The 23,542-nt window shown below is 43.3% G+C and overlaps 2 protein-coding genes across 2 annotated transcripts; one reads left to right on the top strand and one right to left on the bottom strand.

Annotated features, from left to right (window-relative positions):
* On the bottom strand, positions 1-12,737 carry LOC132469382 (vitellogenin-like). The gene is made up of 34 exons (XM_060067335.1): positions 10,681-12,737; positions 10,007-10,027; positions 9,744-9,895; positions 9,389-9,640; positions 9,139-9,300; positions 8,680-8,828; positions 8,450-8,600; positions 8,191-8,348; positions 7,934-8,099; positions 7,723-7,848; positions 7,424-7,642; positions 7,106-7,323; positions 6,906-7,003; positions 6,669-6,793; positions 6,442-6,540; positions 6,233-6,352; positions 5,895-6,081; positions 5,565-5,658; positions 5,285-5,470; positions 4,560-4,701; positions 4,249-4,459; positions 3,811-4,142; positions 3,650-3,694; positions 3,459-3,530; positions 3,051-3,257; positions 2,672-2,814; positions 2,446-2,581; positions 2,202-2,328; positions 1,927-2,107; positions 1,746-1,840; positions 1,558-1,652; positions 1,179-1,344; positions 662-823; positions 1-312 (listed from the first exon to the last, which is right to left on the bottom strand). Exons 1-34 carry the CDS (start codon positions 10,718-10,720, stop codon positions 200-202), a joined length of 4,950 nt encoding a protein of 1,649 aa, XP_059923318.1. The 5' UTR covers positions 10,721-12,737; the 3' UTR covers positions 1-199.
* Positions 12,738-13,678: 941 nt separating this feature from the next.
* On the top strand, positions 13,679-23,075 carry LOC132469383 (vitellogenin-2-like). The gene is made up of 34 exons (XM_060067336.1): positions 13,679-13,751; positions 14,148-14,168; positions 14,291-14,442; positions 14,610-14,861; positions 14,983-15,144; positions 15,230-15,378; positions 15,485-15,635; positions 15,727-15,884; positions 16,328-16,493; positions 16,589-16,714; positions 16,804-17,022; positions 17,102-17,319; positions 17,412-17,509; positions 17,599-17,723; positions 17,884-17,985; positions 18,078-18,197; positions 18,303-18,489; positions 18,580-18,673; positions 18,817-19,002; positions 19,091-19,250; positions 19,360-19,576; positions 19,671-19,963; positions 20,086-20,130; positions 20,240-20,308; positions 20,404-20,610; positions 20,715-20,857; positions 20,948-21,086; positions 21,196-21,325; positions 21,431-21,614; positions 21,707-21,801; positions 21,887-21,981; positions 22,072-22,237; positions 22,399-22,560; positions 22,838-23,075. The coding sequence occupies exons 1-34, from the start codon at positions 13,709-13,711 to the stop codon at positions 22,945-22,947; spliced, it is 4,944 nt and encodes a 1,647-aa protein (XP_059923319.1). The 5' UTR covers positions 13,679-13,708; the 3' UTR covers positions 22,948-23,075.
* The last annotated feature ends 467 nt before the right edge of the window (positions 23,076-23,542 follow it).

Genomic DNA, 23,542 nt, shown 5'->3' with positions numbered 1-23,542 from the left:
AGGACAAAAGTGATATTTGTGGAACCGTTTTTATCATTGCTCTTTGACATTACATTGTATTGTTAGAACCCTGACACCAATCAAACTGCCAAGAAAATCCCCAAAAATATTTGTTGTATTTGATCGCCTTAAGGATACAGAAGTTAATTGATAAATACTTAAAGGGGAGGGGTGCTCTGGTGAGCGGGGCGTGGCCAGCTTAAGCACAGAGGTTGGCGCAGTTGCAGGCCAAGTGAGCCATCACGCTCTCCCTCAGGTCCACACTCTGCTCTAGGACGCTGCTCAGATCTCCAGAGCGTTCCTGCTCAGCGCCTAAAGGAGGAGAAAACATCAATGATGTTGAGGGTCGCTCAGCATGGTGTGTGTGTGTGTGTGTGTTATTATTACTATAAAGCTGTGCTAGTAGTGACTCCCCTTTAGATACATTTAGGTGTAGGGTGTTAAGTCATCTTGCTCAAGGATGCCTACAGAAAGACTAGGCATTAAGGATTCAACCCAGAACCCTTTTGGCTTTAGGGGGTCAAACATACTACACACCACTACAACTAGACTATTTGTCCGGTTGCATAAAATCTGTTGTGTGAAGGAATCAGTTGAAGTTGATAAGTGGATAGTTTTGAGGAATAAGGAAAGGTGACAAGGTGGCATTGAGGGTGCTTACTAATAGGCAGGCAGTGGAAGCCAACGGTGACCGGGGTGGTCTTGACTGGGATGCAGCCAGGGAGGCAACGCAGCACCGTCTCAACAGAGTGGCAGTTGGACTCCTGTCCGTGGACCATGATCTGTTTCTCCAGCTTCACTGACTCCTGTCTCATACGGCACTCTGTAGCGGGGTAGATGAGGGAAGTGTTATGCTGAATCATGAAGAGGTCAAGTTTCCCATCCCGACCTTTCTACTACTCATATGCATTGGTGCGTATTGATTTCTTTCTGTACATTATTTTGTCGTTAGGTATTCACGGTAGTGTCTTTGGATACCTATTGTATTTCTAGGGATTCTTATCATATTTGTATTCTAAAATATTCTCTGCAACCTAATGCGAGATACTACCACATTGTACACACTGAACCCTAAATCAACTTTTTATACTGTTCTGCTGTGATTGGTGTCTTTCAGATTCAGACTATGAGGAAACACAGCCGAGGCAGAGGTGGAGTCAAGGCAAAGCGGGTTTTACCGGAGGCATCTTGGCAGTTCTCAGCAGGGATCACCCAGGAATGGGCGTAGCTGACGGCGTCCTTGGCCAGCTGTCCGTTGGGGGTGCGGAACTCCTGTCTGACCTCTCCGTCTGCCTTTCCACAGATTCCGCATGTCTGTCCCTTCATCCAGTCGGCTAACTTGACCTGTGAGTCCAGATGGCATTGTGTCAGAATACCTGGTAACTCTTACGTTTCTATCCATGTCAGTCCGTCTAGGCACCTGCTAAAATAGTTGGGATAATATCCAAAAATAGTCCGGAAATACACCTAAACATCCAAAGGTCAACATAATAAATATAAGAGTTTGAATTTAGGTTTCATTAAATGTCCTTGTTCAAAGGTTTTTAACAGTTTTACCTTCCAGGAGCTCCTGTCGCAGTAGACCTCATGAAGACCGTGGCTGGCCGCATATACAGAGATGCCCTCACCGTTAGACTTGATCTGGATTGTACCTTGGAAGTGGAAAAGCATTTAAATTTTGAGTTGAAGTCGGAGTGCCATGACAGGATGTTGAAGATTGGATGTTAGATGTTTTTTTAAGATACCTGTGGAGTGCTGGTAGGGCAGGTTGCTGATGGGGATCTGCATGCCGTTAACCTTCACAATCATGTTGTCGTTCTCGGGGTACAGGTCGATATCGCTAAAAGAAAAGATAAGAGGCGTTTGGTTAGGCATATGCACATGGCTACCAAATATTTTTTTCTTCACAGACACACAAGTACTCACATGTCAGCGAGCTTCACATTGATCCAGTTCTGCTCAATGTTGTCTTTCTTCAGCAGAACCATGAATTTGAGCTCCTTGGAGCAATCCTGGGCCAGAACCTGGTTGCAAGACAGTGGCATCTCGTTCTTGTACCTCCTGTTGTTGAATGTGGTCAGGGTGTTCTTGGCGTAGCTACACTGAGCTGGAATGGGGAAAAAAGGGAACAGCATTTAGGTATCCATGACTCAAACAACTTCTCTGGATGCTAAATACCATAGGTTCTAGTGGCCTTTTACCTTCATAAACCTGAGCCAAGACGTATTGGACTTTTTCCATGATGTTGTCTTCGAAGGGAGTAAGGCTGGTGAGTCCGTCGAGAGGCAGAGCAATGGGAAGGTGCAGAGCTAACTTGTAGATAGTGTGCTGCACGGATAAGAACAAAATGTTTTTTTTGTTATTATTCAACATGGCATATCAGAGTCATATTATATTCATATATAATTTCACATTTATCCTGAACAGAGTGTCGATTTGACATACCTTTGGTGTCTTCAAGATCACATCGAGGTCCTTGTTAGAAGTTGCAACCACGATGAGAGAAACCTGCTTCTCAATGTTGATCTCCTTCCCTTCAACGAGTCCAGCGAGGATAGAGGCAGGGATGTACTTGTAGACGCTGTAAGAGGAAGAGTAGGGACACAATTGTAATAGGCTGTGTTACATTACAGTAGCACGGTACAGGCTGCATGGGTGAGGTTGCTCTTACAGCTTGGCGTAAGTCTTGAATGATATCGGCAGCGCTTCCCAGGACACTGTCAGGCGAGCCGCAGGGCTTTTGACGACCAGGCCAGTCTCAGCTGTCGCCATGGCGCTGTATTCCTTGCATTCCGCTCCCCAGGCAACCTTAGCCTATTCAAAAGAACATTCTACATCAATGTATAATCCATGCCAATGCCAAGTAAATAAGAGAGAGGACAACATGACAACATTGTTTTTAGAAGCCGCTTTTATCCAAAGGTACTTCTGGTTGTAACTGAGAACAAGCAATGCATACAAGCAATAATACCTACAAATATGGACGTGCTCCATGATTTTTCTTTTGTGCACAATAAATTAAACCAAGGATATGAATAAATATTACTTACAGATACTTTGTGCTTGCTAAGAAGAATTCCATCAGCACACAGTTTCCAGGTGTCCCCTTTGGCCAAAGCTGCAATGATCAGCTGGACTCTTTTGTTGGGCTTGTCCAGGTAGGTAGACAGCTCATATCCCATCATTTGGTTGTCAGCTCTGACCACACGGACCCAGATGGCGAAGGCAGGAGGAGCTGCAGCGCCAAGGTATTTGTTCTGTGAAGAAAGTACGAGAGTTGCAATTAATAAAATCTAAATAATTACGTGTGGTTCAAATTGCGTCGATCCAAGGGGATCTCAGTGACTTCCGACCTATGTTGTTCAGGAGCAGGTAGGGAGTTGGGTATCTCGCTCAAGGATGCCTACAGGTAGGTGGTGGACATTTGGGATCAAACACCCTAAATTAAAAAGTCTCACATTGTTGTAGATGGCCCGGAAGCTTGAAGCACTGCTTCTGCCTGTGGAGGTTCTTGCTGAAGAGGTGAGAGACTGAGAAACGACATTTGGTTTACAATATGGAATTACTTTTCAGCAAAAAAAAACATAGAAACCTAGGAATGCCATTGTGTATCATGACCGAATCATAGATCATAAGACAGCTTATCTACCTGCTTCTTGTGGTCCTTCTGGAACTTCAACGGGTACACAACAGTCTGCATGGAACAAACATCGAATGTCAATATCAGCGAATATAGACATACACTATACACAGAGCCCATTTGTAAACGTTCAGCAGCTCCATGAGCATCTCAGGGTGGCAATATCTTACGTTGGACAGACGGCTTCTTGCAGAGCGGGAAGAGCTGGAGGAGGAGGAGGAGGATTTGGAGTTCAGTTTGCTGCTACGGCTGCTGCTGCTTCTGCTGGAGGAGGAGGAGGAGGAGGAGGAGGAGAACAACTTGGCGCTGCTGCTGGAGGAAGAGGAAGATCTTTTCGAGGAGGGATTCAGGATTTTCTTGAGCTTTAGCAGAGCAGGTGTGCCCTGGGCGTTCTCTTCTCCTACTTCTTCTTGGCTCAGGTTGATCTGCTTAATTAGCTTCACTGCAGCCGTCGCTCCGACTTGGACCTCGATCTCTATTCTCTCGATCTCCTTTCCGGCAACTGCCGAAAAATAAAAGACACACGCATACAGGAAGATATGTGGTTGACTTGAGGCACAGAGCGTTTTTTCCATGCATCGTATAACATGTTTCTTTTTAGTACTTGCCATGTTTAATGACCACAGAGACAACATGCTTTCCAATCAGTTGGTAGAGAGGTGTGTTCCTGATGAATGAGGCATCCTCAGACTCCAGCGTGACGCAGGACTTCATTGCGGCTAATTTAGCACAATACTTCTTCTCAAATCGGGCAAGCTTGGACTTGATGATGGGTTTCATTCCAGATACCATGTCAGAGAAGATCTCGGAGGATTTGGACTAAACAAAAGAAGGGACCAAAGATAAGTAAGGAAGTTATGGTGAAATGATGGTGCAGTAGGGCAAGGCTTTTTCAAAGACATCATTGTGAACAACTCACCGAGCTACCAGACACAATGGAGTTGGCATTAGACACGAACCGTCTGCCGATGAGGGGCTCCAAGATCTCTGCGGGAATCATAGGCACGATTTTCTCGGCCAGGAGATCTTCAATGTTTCTTGCCACGGCGAAACTCTCATAACTGTTGAGGAAAAAAAGGATCAGGTCATGTTTGGGTAATACACATGAAGACCTTGCAGAGGTGCAGGTGATGGAGATTCATCTGTAGAGGAGAGATAGGTGGGGGTGTGGCTCTCACCACCCATACTATTTCATGGGTATGCAGGTTTATGTCTTCTGACAAACTCACTGAGACTTATGACACTTATGAGTATGATGCACACGCCATCACACCTCTGTCAAAATTGTAAAGCCTGCCTATTATTTGGAGCTACCTAGACTGAACCAACATGCAGAAGCCTTTGTCTTTAATATTTGTACTCACTATCAGCTATGTCATAGCAAAGCCAAACTATTTCTCGTAGCAAACTGTTCTAGATCAGTCTACTCATATTCTTCTGACGGAAAGAGTTCTTCTTGGAGTGAAGGAGTGGAAGCCAAAACCATAGGACTGGCGAATAGCTGGATTTTATGTGAGACTTAACATTTATGTTGGTAGCTGGATTAAACACTGCATATGGTACTAGCTTGGAGCCCAGTGTCTTTTACACTCCTTCAAAGTCTTTTTTGTTTTTGTTTAAAGTTTAAAGGAGAGTTTTCTTTACCGCACGGTTGCAAGTTGTTCAGGCACGGCAACGGGCAATGCCTGGATCCTGAAGTTGCCTCCAGTTATATCAAGATTGGCTGCAATTTTGCTTGGCAGGACAGAGTTGACCTTGGCTCTGACGAGCACAGATGACTGGATGAGGTCAGTGTTCACGCCCATCACAGCGAATGACTGAACAGCGACACTAGAGGAAACAATGGATTTTATAGGTTTCATGAATTATGTTATCTTTTTTAAATATATATATATAGGATTTTAGGACTAACAACAAGACCTACCTGGGCCTAATCTCAGTCTCCAGATTAATGTTGGCCTTCAGCAGATGAGCCCAAAGGAAGTTCTGGGGCAGAGCAGGTGTGGTGCTTGCCTTGACTAACAAAAACAAGGGAAAAAAGAATGCACATTCCGAATGTTTAAAATCCACATGGTGCAAGGCCTCTTCTCTCTCATTCAATTGAAATAAATATCAAATTGATAGCATTATAAAGTAGTGTTCATTATGTACCAATATACTAACTACTAATTATGGTCAATCCAGAAGAAGTTTACATCAAGAAACAAGGAACATGTTCTTCTTGGTGTTTTTACTATAGACTGAAGTCACGTACTTTGGACGGCGGCGTTAGCGACAGCAGCGGTGTACATGCTGAGCTCCATGGGGAATCCGGCGGCGGTGGGGAGGATGCGGCGCACCTCGGCAGCCAGCACGGGCTTGGTGAAATGGGCGGTAAATCCAGACAGCACACTCCTCAGAGCGTCCTTTCCCATTTCCTGAACGATGGGTCTACTGGCAAGCTAACAGGAGTGGCAAAGTGTTATTTAACAGGGGTGGTTGGTAACACGCACGTTGTGACTTACACATTAACACATTGTTCAAATGTTTTAATTATTATCAATGTTGACATTTGTTTAGTTAGCAGCTGGGGAATTGTAAGGTAAAACTTACTGCAATGGCCTGATCGATCAGAACTTTGTCGAGGTTGGCAAAGGCGATCTCCTGGCCCAGGAACTTGATGTACACATTGGCCAGAGGCTTGCTGGTAGGCAGAGATCTCCACTGGGACAGCTATTGGACAGAGCAAAGCAGTACATCGTCACATTCTGAAACATGTAGCATGTTTGTCTGTGTGTGATCTGGTCCATTGGATTGCTTACAGCCTTGATGACACGCCTCATCTTGGTGATCCTGTCAGCGTTCTCGCTATCAGGGTTCTTCAGGAGAGCCTCCTGGAGTCCCTCGGTCCTCAATCCAATCTGAGAAGGAGATGAACAATTTAAAGTGGTTACCAATGGCCTTTCTCAGTTTATTAATTCAATGAGTAAGTTATTTTGTAAGCTCAGCCTGCTTTAGATGGCTAAATGAAAGGGCTCAGTCAACACACCTCAAGAACATCAGCTGCAGCTCCGGCAAGGTAGCCACGGGTCTTGGCCACGAAAGCCCTGGGAAGGATGCTGGCAGCATCGTTGATGTAGAAAGCACTGGCAGCAGCACCAAGCATCATGGGCTCTGTCCAAGAGTTCCATAAAAACAACAATCAGATACCAATCACCCGACAATGGTAACCAATCACCCGACAATGGTAATGATTCCTAAATGTTATTTTCCTTGGTGTCCTTACCGCTGTAGGCGTCCATCTGAATGGCTTTGCTGAAACGGTAGCTCAGACGATCAAACTTGGGGCTCAGGATCCTGACAGCAACATTGCATGCGGCAGCACTGCAAGAAAAGCCAACCATAAGTCCTTGCACTATTGGTGAATCACAATTATCATCAGTCATGTGGACTTCATGAGATATCAAGAGGAATGCCTGTTCCTACACAGACGCCTGGTGAGGTGCGGTGCTTCTGGACAGGGACTTCATGTGGGAGTAGGTGAAGCTGGCCACCTGCAGGTTCTCTTCGGTCTTCAGAACGTTGGCAAGAGCAGTTACCAGGCCAATGCGAGGCTTTGTCTCAAACAGCACAATGCACGCAAGCATTCGCAGCTCAGGCTGCAGGGCTTTATCCATGAACAACTGTATGACTATATCTTGGATCTGTTTTTTGGAGAGAAGAAACAAAGAAACTCAGATCTGGAATCTCCTGCAGATGTTGGCAGAGGTCTCATCATTCCATTGAAATTGACAAGTTACGGACCAATCTGGGCTCCTTCTTGGCGATGTTCCTCATGGCCAGAATGGCGTCAACGTGGACTCTCGTTGGCAGATTTGCAGCAGCAGAGCCAAACAAGGGCAGGATCTTTGTGATTGTCTTAAGACTGTGGGGGTGTCCAGCGTTACCCAGAACCTTCAGAAGCAAAATGATATCCTCGATGTTTTCCTCTGCAACAGCTCTGGCGATTTTCTCGTGGATGGGCTGGCAAAGGGAAATCAAGAATCATTCACATGACCTGACTGTTATAATGTTAAAAATAAAGATAATTTTCTATTTGCTACCTTGATGAGCTCGGAGGGGCAGGCGATCTTGTCAGAGCAGAACTTTGCAACCATGGTACCATAGCCGAGCATAACGATTTGACGCAGAGCAGGATTCTCCACAATCAAGTGGTTGTCTATCAGGGACTGGACAAATGGAATAAGTCAATTAAGTAGATAGTATATGATAACTGCCATCCAATAAACTGCTTCTTTTAAAAATGTTACCCACTTCCACAATTGTAATGGCCTCCTGATCAGCTGTCACCATGTGCATGGATGCTACAAGAGCCTGAGCTGCCTCAAGAATGCTGATATCTTTAGCCAGTAACTTCTCCTTGATGAATCTCAGAGTGGTTGAGGTTCCAATGGCGGGAAGGGTATCCAGGATCCACTGTCTAAGAGTCAAAAAGAAAGTCAAATGAGCTCAACTCAACAGTTTTGTGCCAATTTGTTCATTATTTATCATGATTGTATGATCTAAATCACCTGTAGACTGGTTTGCTCTTGAATTGACTCCAGATCTGGTCAATGTCCACGATGTTTGATTTACGGAGCACCTGAATCAGTTCTAGAAACTTCATGGGGGCCTCTTCGTGAACTGTTTGCATGTTGTTGATGACAAGATGGTTGAGGAGCTCCACAACCTATTGATGGAGCAGAAGAAAGAAATAAGGTTACAAAAACAATATTCATTTGAAATGATATGCAAAATGTATACTTGTCATATAACAACTTCAAGAAATACCTGAGCTTGGGGGTTTGTGATCTTAATCAGCATAATGGGTGACTGCAGAAGCTCGGAGGCAAACTCATATTTGATGGATCCACGATGGAGATACTGAGCGTTAACCGGTGCGATGGGGGTCTTCAGAATCTCAAGGAAAACCAAGGACTGCCTGAAAACAACAACAGTTAACTGATGATTTCCTGCCCACCTCCCATATTGACATTGGTTGTTGTGGTTACTCCACGTACTTGGTGTTCATCTGGGCAGCGCCGTTAAGCTCGTTGAAGGGAGAGAACTGGATGAGCTCATTGACGCTGGCCTGCAGGATCAGAACTCCAGTCGGGACTGGCTTGAGGACGTAGTTGTATGCGGCAGCTCCCCTCAGGTTCTTGGCATCCTGTAGAGATGAGGCATACATATACAAATTCAGACATTGGCATTGTTATTGGCAATGCTTTTTACTATCTGTGGCACATGTTAACTTTTTTTCTTTTAATATAACTCGACAAATTTATATGAGATTAATGGTGTGCTTATTATCTCGTTATTATCTCGTTACTATCATTATTATTATTATTATTATTTGCTATACCTCATGTATTAGTGTTATTCATTGACATAGCTCTCAGTGATTTGTTTCTGTGGGTTTCCATGCTTCTCTAGAGTGTGTAAATCATTGCAGACAACTCAAAAAGAGCTTGAGTTACCTTCTGGCATTCTATGCATTTCTCTGCGTAAGCCAGACCCAAATCCTTGACAATCTTCTCCTGGCAGTTATTGAGATCCCTGGTCTTGGTCAACAGAATGCGGTCGGCCTTCTCGTCTTCAGTGATGGCGTAGAGTGTGTTGCACACGCCCTGAGCTCCAGCCTGCAAGGCACAACGCACGCGCTCATTCAGAAAAACTCGGTACAGGTTAAAAATACCTATCACCGTGGAGTTGCACTTTATAACAAACCTCCTGCAGCTCGTAGACATTCTGGGTCTTCTTAATATTGAGCTGCAAGATGTTCAGTACACCTCTGAAGATGTTCAGCACGGTGGTTGAGATGCCTTCTGGGGAGTAGACCTTCCCGACAACACCATTGGCGTACTCAAACTTGATGGGAGTCGCAAGCTGGGAGGCCAGGGCTTCCTTCAGCTTGTTGGCCGGGATGAATTGATCCTTGGGCAAGACGCCACTGTACTCAAAGAGTTCAGGATCGGCAAGCTAGGAGCGAGATCAGATCATAATTGAACAAGTCAATAGTCGATTCCGGTTTTGCTGCTTGAGGGAAATTGCATTTGGGTGGCTGCCTTAGCGGGATGTTTACCTTAAGCAGGTAAATATTCTCAGCAATGTTACTGATTAGAACTTTGCTGAGGACCTTCAAACCAGCGCTAGCCAGACCCTCCTCAGGAAGGCCCGCCATGAGTACCGCCTCATACTTGTACACATAGGTCTTGCTGCTGGCGAAGTCAGGAGCTGAAAGCACAGTTCCATTTAACATCCGAGTTCTCATGGAACAGCAATGGAGATACCCATGGAGTTATTCTCATCTGAAAGTTTACCCCCTGAGTAGACCTGTACACTTACCAAAGTTGACGTACTGTCCAGCTGAAATTAGAGAATAAAAAAAAAACACAATTACCTAGGGCTGCTCGATTATGGGAAAAATCATAATCACGATTATTTTGGTCAATATTGAAATCACGATTACTCAAACGATTATCTTTGAGTCTGAAAACGTGTTGTATTTATTCACCATGTCTCTCCCAAAAAAAACGTAACTGAGAACTTTGAAATTACGCCTTAAATAAATACACAAAATGGTCAAAAAGAAAATGTTCCAATCTAAAATGATATACAGATATGTGTCCAGCTGTTCTGACCTTTCTATAAATCATTAAAAAATAATAAAAAAATAAAAAATAATAATTAATAAAAAATCGGATAACTCGATTATGTTAATTTTCTGATCGTTTGACGCTAAAATCGTAATCGCGATCAAAATTCGATTAATCGCCCAGCCCTACAATTACCCATTTTCAAACCTTTTCATGAATTCTGAATGGTGATACTGCACTAGTAGAATAAATTTAAATTACTTGAAATTATTACTTCAAGTCCAGGTTCAAATAAAATGAATATCAGAAATGTAGGTCTACAAAATAAGACTATATACTTCAAATAATAACAATGATCAAATAATAATAACTATATATAAAAATAATAATAGATGTTGAAACAAGAGCACACGAAAGACTCACCCACGACGGCCAGAGCCAGCGCAAACACAAACACCCGCATTGGTCCTGTGAATGTGGCATATTGCAGTCCCAAGCAGCCTTATAAAGGGGAGCATTTTGCGGTTGGCCTATGGTCAAGCCACAATGTCAGGGCAACCCGCACCGATGACATTGAATTTTGTCTATTTTGCGCCACATTTCATCTTTATCTCATGGGGTTAAAAAACCTCGCCTATTTGTTGGTTGTGGTAGCATAGTGGTGTGGATCAATGAATGGGAGGTTAGGGCCACCTGACTTGTACTTGTTTGAATAGGCAGGGCTGCATTCAACAGAGACCCAAGGGTTACGAGACCAACTCGTCATTATGACACTTTGAGTCAAACTTGTATGGGTGGGGGTTGATTTTATATTTGCTCATATTAAAATCGCACATCAACCATATCTAATGGCCATTCTAATCTGACTGTATTCCTTAATCATCTGAACATGATCGAATCCAACTTTAAAGAATTCACACACTGAGGGTGGCTCTGTGACTTGGATTATTTACCTCCGTTATCTGTTTACTGTCATACGGTCATGATTACTGCCATGTTCTTTCACCATGCCTGCTACTGCTGACAGTCTCACAAACATTTAGGGTCCAAAGCATTTACAAATGTAATAGGAATAATGAGATATTTATTAAGAACATAAGAATACGCACAGGTGTGAAATGAAAAAATGAAAAAAATAAACGATACTGTGAAATAGTACTGTTACTGTGTCACCCATCACTTGCAGTTTTCACATAATACGCCATAATATTGCATCATAACGTCATATTACATGTCCACATATTGTGGTTTGGAGCGTGTATACAAAAATTGTCAAGTAAGTCGTCAACACAAAGAAACAAATGTGATTGGCCACCGCCAAGTGACACCCAAGTGACCCCCACACTAAATCTGTCAGTACTTTAACAATATAATGAAAACAATATATATTTGGTATTCTATTGTCCTAGTTTGTGGAACTATTATCGGACGCAATATTTTCATATCGCAGATGTGATACTTGTCAAATTGTGATGTGTTTTCTGAAAAATTAAAGATGTGATACATTTGTTTTATTCCCCACAGGTTCATTGACATATTATGTCCGTCTTATGTCTTTTTTCTCATGCCCTTTCCTAAATACATACCCAACTGAATAACCAAATTAAGAGCACCTACAGGGTCTTAGCTGTTTTTTCATTTTTGAATGGTGGACAGCTGGAAAAGTTAAGACACTAGGATTGGATTTTGGTTTTAGAATTAGGGTCAAACCTTCAAGACACTTACGTTAATCCATTTTCAACATGTTAGAACTGAATGGCTTCAAGTGGAACAGACTTGGCACAAATGGAATATAGTATTCATAAGTACGTTTTAATTAGTTCATTATCCAATGAAAATAAGAAATTGTGTGTTGCCGCTACCTGAGAATGAGCCCTTTAAATTGACATAGGGTGTGGGTCCTAATCCCCAGAACCAGCCATGTTGTACCGGCTTGTTTATACAGTATCTCAGAATGCAAAAACGACTCTAGAGAATGTGATATTAATTCAATTAACTTTCAATTAAATTGTGAGTGAACTCCGTTTCAGCTTGAATTTGAACACTATGTGATCGTACATTTTGTGTTTCAGGATAAGAGTTATAAGAAGGAGGGGTGCGTGCAGGGCCACCGGACCCCCCCCCCCCCCCCAAGGGGGCAAGGCAGAGGGGGGCCCATGGGAATGTAAAAAAAGTAAAGGGGACACATCATGCCACCAGGTGTGAGTGTGATTAGCCATTGCAAGCCGTTTTCAGATGTGCAGAATTGTGACATCACAGGTGGGCGTGTTCACCTAGTTGTGTGACGGGTAGATGAGCGACGTTTGCTACAGTCCACTGGGTAGGCTGGTAGACTGATCTATCCAGCACACATCTAGGTGGACACGCCCACCTGTGATTGCACAATGCTGCACATTTTCAAACCTGCTTGTAACGGCTAATCACACTCACACCTGGCGGTATGATATGTGCCCCTTAATAAAAATAATATATGTATATTTTTAATGTTCTACCACCCCCTAGTGGCAGGAGCCTCACATTGCGCTCAGTGGCCATATGCCGCCCAGTCAACAACTGTTCCACCACCGAAAAAATCAACCACTGGCCAGATGGAGCTCCACACATCCGCACACACCATGTGGTATAACATAAGGGTCCGAAAAGCGACCTCTCTCAGATGCGGCTCATTTAGCCATGAAAACGACCTCATGCTACTTCCTTCAACCATTTACATTTGCATAAAAGCAGACGCTTTTATCCAAAGCGACTTACAATAAGCACATTTGTCATAAGAAAGTGACACAATATATCGCTGTCGGTACAATTAGGAGGATGATCATCGAACCAAGTGAAAATAACTATCAATCGCTAGGTTAAACCATTCCCCGTACACAACAAAGATAGCTAGGTAAAGATGCTACACAACTAGGCTACGACATACAAGACCACCAAATTGTATTTAAAGGGTCAGTTGCTTGCAATCTACAACTTCAGAGCAAGTTGCTACTACATTCTACCAACTGTCCACACACAAACCTCTGTCAAACTAAATTGGTCTGTAATAAGTAAAGATGGAAAAAAATATTTGAAATTAGCTCAAAGTAATTGTTATTATTATTGAAAACAATTTATCAATATAGGGTTGTACTCTGTGGCGAAAACGTGCACTGCACATAAAAAAGACTCAACTAAAAACATATGGGCATATAAATGGGGCATATCAATAACTTATACCAGCGAAAAAAGCTTAATTGAATAAGCCTTGAAACCCTAATAGAGATATAGTGCACTATGCCATATTAAACAAGGACCTTGATTTGGACTTTTAAAAAAGTTAAAAAAGTTAACCTTACCTCTGTACTGAAAAAAGTTATGTCATGCATTGGGACAACCTGTTTATTTTGAAATCCGTCCCAAAATATTTTCCTTTAAAAGGCATCTCCCGACCATATCGTTCACCATTCCAGCCGTCATGAAGGGACTGGTCGTGCTAGCTGTGTCGCTGGTCCTTGTGGGTAGGTTGACCAAACGATACTAAACACAATTACTTATTGAGTTGATGGTTTTTTATTAGTGCTGTCAAGCGATTAAAATATTTAATCCTTTATTTAATTCTTTGTCCCATTAATTTTTCTCATTTTAATGCTCTTATCAACATGGAGAAGTGACTTGCCTTGTGCAAATGTTTTTTTATTGATAACAACATTGCATTAACGCCGTTAATAACGCGATCAACTGACAGCACAAGTTTTTATTATTGAGAAGGTGCATTTTAAATTATTAGAATATTCTATAATTGTAGCATTCCGATTTTAAAAATGTTTTGTTGCATTGTGGCAGTTTACATTTTCTGGCACATATGTCCTTGTACCTTTGGTGTTCTTTGCTTACTATTTATTTGTATTTTGCAGCTAGCATAGAACTCAAATACGGTAAGGACATCACACATGCAATTGCAACATTACATTGTTTAAATTACAATCAATTGTTAATTGGCTAACTAAGCGTGGCACACAATTTACTGTATGCTAATGGCTGTTATTCCTGTTTCCAGCCCCAGAGTTTGCTGTAGGAAAGACCTACACGTACAAGTATGAAGCAGTTATCCTGGGAGGTCTGCCTGAAGCTGGTCTTGCCAGGGCTGGTGTCAAACTGAGCAGCAAGGTCATCATCAATGCTGAGGCTCCTAACACCTTCTTACTCAAGGTAAATACTTTGCATTGTTAATATATAGTGCATAGTAACATAAAACCATACTGAGGATAGGATTTATAGGAATAAGAATAAAGAATGATAATAATAACAAAATACCAAAATTGAAATGTGTGAATGTTCAGCTACTAACTGAAGTAATTTTCGAATTGTCTTTGCAGCTTGTCGACCCAGAGCTCTATGAGTACAGTGGAATCTGGCCCACCGACCCCTTTGTTCCAGCAACCAAGCTTACCTCAGCCCTGGCAGCTCAGCTACTGACACCCATCAAGTTCCAGTATGCTAATGGGGTTGTAGGAACAATCTTTGCACCTGCTGGTGTCTCTACCACAGTGCTGAATGTCTTCAGGGGAGTCCTGAACCTCCTTCAGCTGAACATCAAGAAAACACAGAATGTCTATGAGCTGCAAGAGGTTAGAAATTGTTGCATGCATTACACATTTATTTTTCTTTATTTTTTTCTTTGATGACTTCATCCATTAAATGCCTAAGTATTTCAGTGCCTCAACTTTGTCATTGATTTGTGATTGTTAGGCTGGAACTCAGGGCGTCTGCAGGACCCACTATGTCATCAGAGAGGATGGAAAGACTGAACGTCTTCATCTGACCAAGACCAAGGATCTGAACCACTGCCAGGAGTTAATTCACAAGGATATCGGCTTGGCCTACACCGAGAAATGTGTTCAGTGTCAAGCTGTAAGTTTCTTTGGTTTTCATTGAACCCTCTGACCTTACAACTCACACACGGGTGTCATAATTGTCTTGGGTCTTGCCTCAACAGCAGGGTATGGCCCTGAAGGGAGCCGTTGCAGTCAATTACATCTTGAAGCCAGCAGCCACTGGTGCTCTGCTCTTGGAGGCAACTGCCACTGAACTCATCCAGTTCTCCCCCTTTAACATCCTGAATGGGGCTGCCCAGATGGAGGCCAAGTATGTATGAATGATCTTTGAAACAGAAGGTTGACTTGATATCAATACTTGTGTCACACCTGTGCCAAAAGACCAGAGATTGATGTTGTTGTGTTCTTTTCCACAGGCAACTTTTGACCTATGTTGGTATTTCAAAGACTCCAGTTCTACCCATTGCTGGAGCTTATATTCCCCGTGGATCCCTGCAGTATGAGTTTGCCACTGAGCTTCTCCAGACTCCCATCCAGCTCCTGAGAATCACCAACGTAGAGGCACAGGTGCGTAGCACTAGCCGGCAAACAAAAAACATACCCAACCAACACAACAATGCTCACAGAATAACCACGGTCGCATTGCCTGTCTTGACAGATCGTTGAAGTGCTGAACCACTTGGTGACTTACAACGTGGCTAAGGTCCATGAAGACGCTCCTCTCAAGTTTGTTGAACTCATCCAGCTCCTGCGCGTGGTCAGCTATGAAAGGATCGATGCCCTCTGGTCTCAGTACAAGGTCAAGCCAGCCTACAGGTCAGTTGATAATAAAATCGTAGCCTTAATTCATCATGAATTTCTACTTCCTTTTTTTCCAAATTGAATCTGAAGTTTCTCCCTTCAGACCAGAATCCCTAAAAAAGTAACGAAATGGCAGAATTCAAACCTTTTCGCGACGGGAGTTTCCGTATTGCCTTCTGTGTCTCGCTATGATCACACGGATAACATCAGCATTTTCCTGCTTGCAAGACACTGATTGGCTCTGTGAATATTCATGCTTAGCGACTCTAGCAACCGACAACAGACTCTTAATCACAGAAACATTTTTAAAAGTGCGTGGGGATTCAGAGGCTGGAACCAGGCAAATCGTTTCAATCCATGGATCATGGTATCTGCTACATGAACACCAAAGAAAATGCAGTATCAACGTCCAAAAAGGTCACGAGAAATGTTCAACATTGTATGTTTGTGTTTTGCAGGCATTGGTTCCTGAACGCTGTGCCTGCCATTGGAACTCATGTGTCTCTGAAGTTCATTAAGGAGAAGTTCCTCCTCGATGACATCAGTGTCGTTGAGGCAGCTCAGGCTCTGATTGGCTCCATCCACATGGTGACAGCTGACCTGGAGTCCATCAAGTTGGTCGAGGTAGGTCAGCCTGCCAAATGGTCTCTGTGTTTGTTTGTTTTTACATTTTGGAAATTAAGAAACCTCAATGATATATTATTTTGATCACTCCACAGGCCATGATCGCCCACCACAAAATCCAGGCCAATGCTGTTCTTCGTGAAGTTGTTATGTTGGGCTTCGGCACCATGGTTAACAAATACTGCGTTGCAACGCCACTCTGCCCAGTTGACTTGGTGAAGGTACATGTTTTTTCCTTCTATTTGTGGGCTACATTAAGAGCAATGAAAGCCCTTTCAATCCCATCTCACCTTTCTTATGTCTCTAACAGCCCATCCACGACCTGCTCATCCAGTCTGTTGCCAACGCTGACATTAACGGAGCTATTATCGCTCTCAAAGTTCTGGGTAATGCTGGCCACCCTGCCAGTCTTAAGCCAATCATGAAGCTACTGCCTGGTTTCTCCACTGCCGCTGCTGCCCTGCCCCTGAATGTTCACATCGAGGCCATCCTTGCCCTGAGGAACATCGCAAAGAAGGAGCCCAAGCTGGTAGGACAATTCCTGACAGTTGTGCTTTGAGCGCACTATTCTGCTTGTTTGGTTCTAACCCTTCCCCTCTGTTCATTAGATCCAGGATTTGGCCGTTCAGGTCTTTATGGACAAGGCTCTCAAGGCGGAAATCCGTATGGCTGCTGCCCTAGTGCTGTTTGAGACCAGACTCCCCATGGGTCTGGTGACCGCCATCGCTGACGCAACCCTGAAGGAAAGCAATCTGCAGGTTGCAAGCTTTGTCTACTCTTACATGAAGTCCATGACCAAGAACACCGCTCCTGATTACGCATCAGTGTAAGATGCGACACCTATACTGATGATTCATCTATTCTCTATTTTGGGCTGATATAAATGAAACTTAACTGCGGATGACTTTGTTCTTCTAGTGCCACAGCATGTGCCGTTGCCATGAGGATGCTGAGCCCCAAATTCGACCGGCTGAGCCTTCGCTTCAGCAGGGCTCTCTACTTGGATGCCTACCATAGTGAGTTGATAATTATGACAAGGGTCTTCGTTTAGACATGTCATCTTGATCACACTGGCAGCTTGACATGTGTCATGTTATGTCTGTAGACCCCATGATGGTTGGTGCTGCTGCCAGTGCTTTCTATATCAATGATGCTGCCACAGTGATGCCCAAGGCTGTTGTGGCCAAGGCCCGTACCTACTTCGCTGGAGCTTATGCTGATGTTCTTGAGGTCAGATTAATTTATAAAATTTGATGCATAATATAAGAGCAACAAATATCTAACTCTAGCCTGAACCTTCTGCATAACTTAACATTGGTGATGAAAGAACAACTATGTTCTGAATATGTTCATTAAAAAAGGATTACACTTTGATTGTATTTTATTTCAGCTTGGCGTCAGAACCGAGGGAATCCAGGAAGCCCTCTTGAAGTTGCCCCAGGCTCCTGTGGACGCTGATAGGATCACAAAGATTAAGCACTTCATCCGGGCAGTAGGTTTCTGCCATCACTTCAACAGCAGACTATGAGTTCCACACACATGTCAAGCACCACCGTAGAGCTGACAATGATCTCTTTTCTTCAGATTTCCAACTGGAGGGCCACCGCTGTGAACCAGCCACTGGCCTCAGTTTACGTGAAGTTCTTTGGACAGGAAATTGGTTTCGCCAGCATTGACAAAGTTATCATTGATCAGCTCATCCAGGTAATGTGTAAAGTTACAAACTATTCTTAAGTAAATTAATACATTTAACAACATCTAACATTAAACCAAAAGCACCGTTTTAATCTAGGCTTGTTTTCCATACAGGTCGCCTCCGGACCTAGCGTTGCCACTTATGGAAGAAAGGCCCTGGAGGCCCTTCTCTCCGGTATCTCCTTCCACTATGCCAAACCCATGCTGGTTGCTGAGGTGCGTCGCATCATGCCGTCCAACACCGGTCTGCCCATAGAGCTCAGCTTCTACACCGCTGCTGTGGCGGCTGCCACTGTTGAGTGTAAGCTCCAGAAACGAAACCTAACGCAAGCAAAATATAGTATTGCAAATTTGACCTCCTTTTTCACTGACAATGTTCTCTGAATTACAGTCGCAACCACCGTGTCTCCTCCTCTACCTCTGAACTTTGCTGCTGCTCAGCTTCTTAAGTCCGACATTGAGATCAGAACCGCGGTTACTCCAAGGTACGACAAAAAAGAGACGCTGCTTGTGGCAGAAAATGTTTTTTTTGCTTGCAAACATGATCATAAGATGCATTTCAATTCCTAATAAGGAATGTAATCATGACTGCTATTTCATCCATGTTCCATCCCTTTGTGACCTTCAGTGTTTCCATGCATACTTATGCTGTCATGGGCGTGAACACCGCCTTGATCCAGGCTGCCATCATGTCAATTGCCAAAATTCACACAATTGTTCCTGCAAAGATTGAAGCAAGAATTGACGTTATCAAGGGCAACTTCAAGATTCAGGCTTTGCCTGTCCAGGGTTTAAATAAGATCACAGCTGCAACGTATGTCATTTTTCTCTCTGCCGATCATTCAGATAATAATTTTGAAATAGTATTTTGAAAAAGCCTAAGGTTCTCTCTTCTCTTGCAGTGTGGAGACCTTTGCCATAGCAAGAAATGTTGAAGACCTTGCAGCTGCAAAGCTTACCCCAATGATTCCATTAAAGTCCAACACACTGTCACATGAAACATTTACTTCTAAGATCGCTTCCAGGTTGGCTTCTTTGACATCCTCTCTGGGTAGTGGAATGGTGAGTTAGGGACCTGCTCTTTGGAAAACACAAACAAATGCAATATTTACAGTTTCATAGTTTTAGAAACATTGTCTGAATATCATTTTGTATTGCTTTGTTTTCACAGTCCAAATCATCAGGAATCATTCCTGTTGATTTGCCTGAGAACCTCATCAGGAAGAACAACCTCAATGCTGCCTTTGCAAAGAAAATGTGCGGTGAACTTAAGACATTCGGAATCAAGGTATGCGCCGAGATTGAATCCCGGAACGCCGCCGCCATCAGGGACTGCCCACTGTATGCCATTGTTGGAAAACATGCCCTCATTCTCGAGATTTCACCAGGCAAGTACAAATATTTGAATGATTACAATTATAAGACATTGGATTGCATATAAATATTTAAGTCAAATAACTTTTATCGACCATTTGCCTCCAGCCGCTGGACCTGTGATTGAGAAGATCGAGGTTGAGATTCAAGTCGGCGAGAAGGCTGTGGAGAAGATCATCAAGGTGATCCACAGGAGCCAGGAGGAAGAAACCGTCGAGGAGAGGAACGTCTTGCTGAAACTCAAGAAGATCCTGGTTCCCGGTCTGAAGAACGCCACCAGAGCTTCCTCTTCCTCCAGCAGCTCGAGTTCCCTCAAATCCAGCTCAAGCAGCAGTTCTAGCAGCCCCTCCTCCTCCTCCTCCTCCTCCTCCTCCTCCTCCTCCAGCGCCCGCGTGTCGAAGGTGATGCTTGTTTTTGGTCTCAATTCCTGGGCTTGAAAAAAACATCAACATCAACGTATGAAATAGATCTTTGTTTTAAAGTAAAAGTTTGTTAAATGTCTTCTTGTTTCGTTTCATTTCAGCAACAGTCATTCGAGATGAAGTTTTCCAAGACTCACATCCACCAGGTGTGTTATTTGTCATTTCTCGTTGAAGAAATATAATTATGCCAGTAGTTATGCATATTGGTCGTTGCGTTATGTATTTCACTCCCCTATTATCTTTTATGTTTTTCAGCATTCCGTTTCCGCAGCCAGAACATCAAGCAGAAGTAGCGCTGCCAGCTTCGAGGCCATCTACAACAAGGTGCAGTCATCAGAAAGAATCAATGCATGTGATGGGTCACATTGAACACTCAATGATTGCTGGTGCTAAGCCTATGCTTCTGTATGAATCCTCAGGCCAAGTACCTTGCGAACGCCATCAATCCCACTGTGACAATCCTTGTCCGTGCTGTGAGAGCTGACCACAAGGCCCAGGGATACCAGGCCACAGCCTACTGGGACAAGCCAGCTTCCAGAGTCCAGCTGATCCTCGCTAACCTGGTGGAGGAAAACCACTGGAGGATCTGCGCTGACGCCGTGCTGCTCAGCTATGAGAAAATCGTGGTAAAACCTTCTTCAGCGACAACCCCGAATTCAGCTCCAGGAACAGCTATCATCGTTTTCTGTGTTTTGCATGCTTGAAATTAATATTCGTCATTTTCAATTAGGCCAAGGTTGCCTGGGGAATTGATTGCAAGGAATTCGAGACCAAGGTCATTGCTGAAACTGGGCTGGTTGGAAAAAGCTCTGCGATGCGCCTGAAGTTTACCTGGGACAAGCTTCCAACTTCTGCGAAGCGCTATGCCAAGATGTAAAGCCACAAATCATACCGACTTAATCATAACATTTAGCACTGACTGAATAGCTGAATGTATAATTTATGAATTTCTTCCTGATTAAGGCTGTCAGACTACCTCGGAAATGCTGCACAGCTGGCAGGTGTGGAAATGTCAAAGGCTAAGAATTCTCTGAAACAATTGAAACTGACTTTGGCTTTGACATCTGACAAAACTCTAAATGTTGTGCTGAAGACACCAAAGGTAGGCTTCTCCTAAATATAGTAGTTTGAAAAAATGCTAAAAAGATCATTGTTGTGCCGTTCCTTTAATTCTTGGTGATCAATATCAAAACATTACTTTTCCTATACAGAGAACCTTCTACAAACTGGCTGTGATCCTTCCTGTCTACATCCCTGTTGGAAATACAGCTGATGAGTTGGTGGCCTATCAGAACAGTCTATCTGATAAGATTATATATGTGCTCACCAAAGCAAATGCAGGTAAGCCTCGATTTAAAATAAATTACTTTCCGTGTTATTTACTTTCTACAAAAGAATGAAAACAAAATATGCGTTCTTTGATTAATCTGTCTCATTTTGCAATAGCTGTGTGCACCATCGTCAATGACAAGGTGATCACGTTCAACGAGCGCATCTTCAAGAACCAGATGCCCGAATCTTGCTCTCAAGTTTTGGCACAGGACTGCACCGAAGATCTGAAATTCATTGTTCTGCTGAAGAAGGATCTGGCATCCAACAAAAAACAAATCAATGTGAATTTTGCTGACATGTGAGTAAATCCCTTCCAAGAGTTCATTGGACGTATCGACACGTTCATCGACACATGTATCTATAAAGACCCCTTACTATTTATTTTCACAGTGAGGTTGACCTAATTCCCCTGAACAACGACATCATCGTGAAGATCAATGGAGTCATATTGCCCACTGCCAACCTGCCGTACCAGCACCCTACAAGTACATAAGTAACACTTTGAACTGGAACTACAGTCCAATACGTGATGTATTGTACCAGTAACATTTATACCTGTGATTATTTCAGACAAAATCCAGATCAAGGAGCTGCGTGAGGGCATTGCTCTCCATGCGCCAAGCCATGGTCTTCAAGAGGTGTTTTTGGACGCCAACACATTGAAGGTATCAATAAAAAAAAACAATGCAATGCACCATTTTCCTCTCCTATATGACACAAGGAGGTTCCTTATCAGTGGATCATTCTGTTCACAGGTCAAGGTGGCCGACTGGATGAAGGGACAGACCTGTGGACTCTGTGGAAAGGCTGACGGAGAGGTCAGAGAGGAGTACCAGACCCCCAACGGGCGTCTCGCCTCAAACTCAGTCAGCTACGCTCAATCCTGGGTGATCCCTGCCGAGAGCTGCCGCGACCTCTCAAGTAAGACCGGTGGATGATATGGCCAAGGCTTGGTTGACTTTATCAGCTTGGTGGACAGCTACAAAATGTGTTTAAGCTTCAAACTGGGTTTTGATGTTAATCATTCGGTTGACTACAAAATGCATATCATAACTTTGGATTTACTTTTTCTTCTCCTTCAGAATGTTACATGGAGCTTGAATCTGTGAAGCTGGAGAAGCAAATGATCCTCCATGGAGAAGAGTCCAAATGCTTCTCCGTTGAGCCTGTGTTGCGCTGCCTGTCTGGTTGCACCCCACTGAAGACCATCCCTGTCACCGTTGGTTTCCACTGTCTGCCCGCCGGTAAGTCAAAACCCCTTAAAGACAGGGGCGCTTCGTTGTGGGGGACGGAGGAGGTTGGGGTGTTTGACTCCCCAGCCCGAAAGGTGCTTGGTTGGAACCCCAATATCAACAGACTACTTGTAGACATTCCTAGAGCAAGATGCATAACCTAATGCCTATCCTTCTCCTTTCTAAATAACATCTGTAATTCACTGGAGCTTGCTTTCAATGAAAGGGTCTGCTAAGTGATCAAATAATGTAGTTTTCTAAACTGCTTTGTTCTCCATCGTCCCTGTAGATTCTAACATGAGTTCCACCCATCTGAACAACATCTATGAGAAGAGCGAGGACCTGAAGGAGAACACCGAAGCCCACCTGGCCTGTCGCTGTTCAGCACAGTGCGCTTAAGAAAACTTATACTATATGTTCCCTATTGTATTGTACAAATGGTAGTATGGAGGATTAATCGATATTCCTTACCCTACTGCATGTATTAGGTGTCTGTATTATGTTCTAATAAAACCTGCATTCATTTCCATGGCAGACTTTGGACATTAATTATTTTGCCACTGTTTGTGCTCATCTTTGGAAAATAGACTCTTAACACATGACCGTGAATATTGGGATATTCTTAAAAAAAAAGGACCTGCAACTGCAAGACAAATTGCTATGCATGCTAAAGTCTGACATCTACAACCACATGTCACACAAAATACCGTAATTGCATTCAAGGCCACTTAGCATACACACATGTTTGTAGTTCAATATAAGAAATTAAAACATAGGCCCCATTATGGAGTCTAAGTAGGGCTAATATCTTTGCTATTTGCAGAATATGGCTGTAAATGTTCACATTACAAACCAAAATACAGTAAATTACTCTGAGAAGTCTTACAGTGTACAACTACGTAGGCCTACATATTTCAAACAAATGTTGGTATTTCAACATAGTAAATTAAAACAAAGGCCCCATTATGAAGTCCAAGTAGTGCTAATATTGTTT

Source organism: Gadus macrocephalus, chromosome 12 (assembly GCF_031168955.1).
Source record: "Gadus macrocephalus chromosome 12, ASM3116895v1".
Taxonomy (NCBI): domain Eukaryota; kingdom Metazoa; phylum Chordata; class Actinopteri; order Gadiformes; family Gadidae; genus Gadus; species Gadus macrocephalus.
This window is presented reverse-complemented; position numbering and strand designations above follow the sequence as displayed.

Excerpts from the sequence above, each read along its gene's own strand:
- LOC132469382 (XM_060067335.1), bottom strand. The coding sequence starts at position 10,720 with ATGCGGGTGTTTGTGTTTGCGCTGGCTCTGGCCGTCGTGG. Across the intron at positions 4,702-5,284 it reads GAACAACTTGCAACCGTGCG|TTATGAGAGTTTCGCCGTGG; the intron begins GTAAAGAAAACT and ends TTTCCTCAACAG. Across the intron at positions 2,329-2,445 it reads TGATCTTGAAGACACCAAAG|CACACTATCTACAAGTTAGC; the intron begins GTATGTCAAATC and ends TTATCCGTGCAG.
- LOC132469383 (XM_060067336.1), top strand. The coding sequence starts at position 13,709 with ATGAAGGGACTGGTCGTGCTAGCTGTGTCGCTGGTCCTTGTGG. Across the intron at positions 15,885-16,327 it reads AAGGTCAAGCCAGCCTACAG|GCATTGGTTCCTGAACGCTG; the intron begins GTCAGTTGATAA and ends TGTGTTTTGCAG. Across the intron at positions 17,510-17,598 it reads CTACTTGGATGCCTACCATA|ACCCCATGATGGTTGGTGCT; the intron begins GTGAGTTGATAA and ends TTATGTCTGTAG.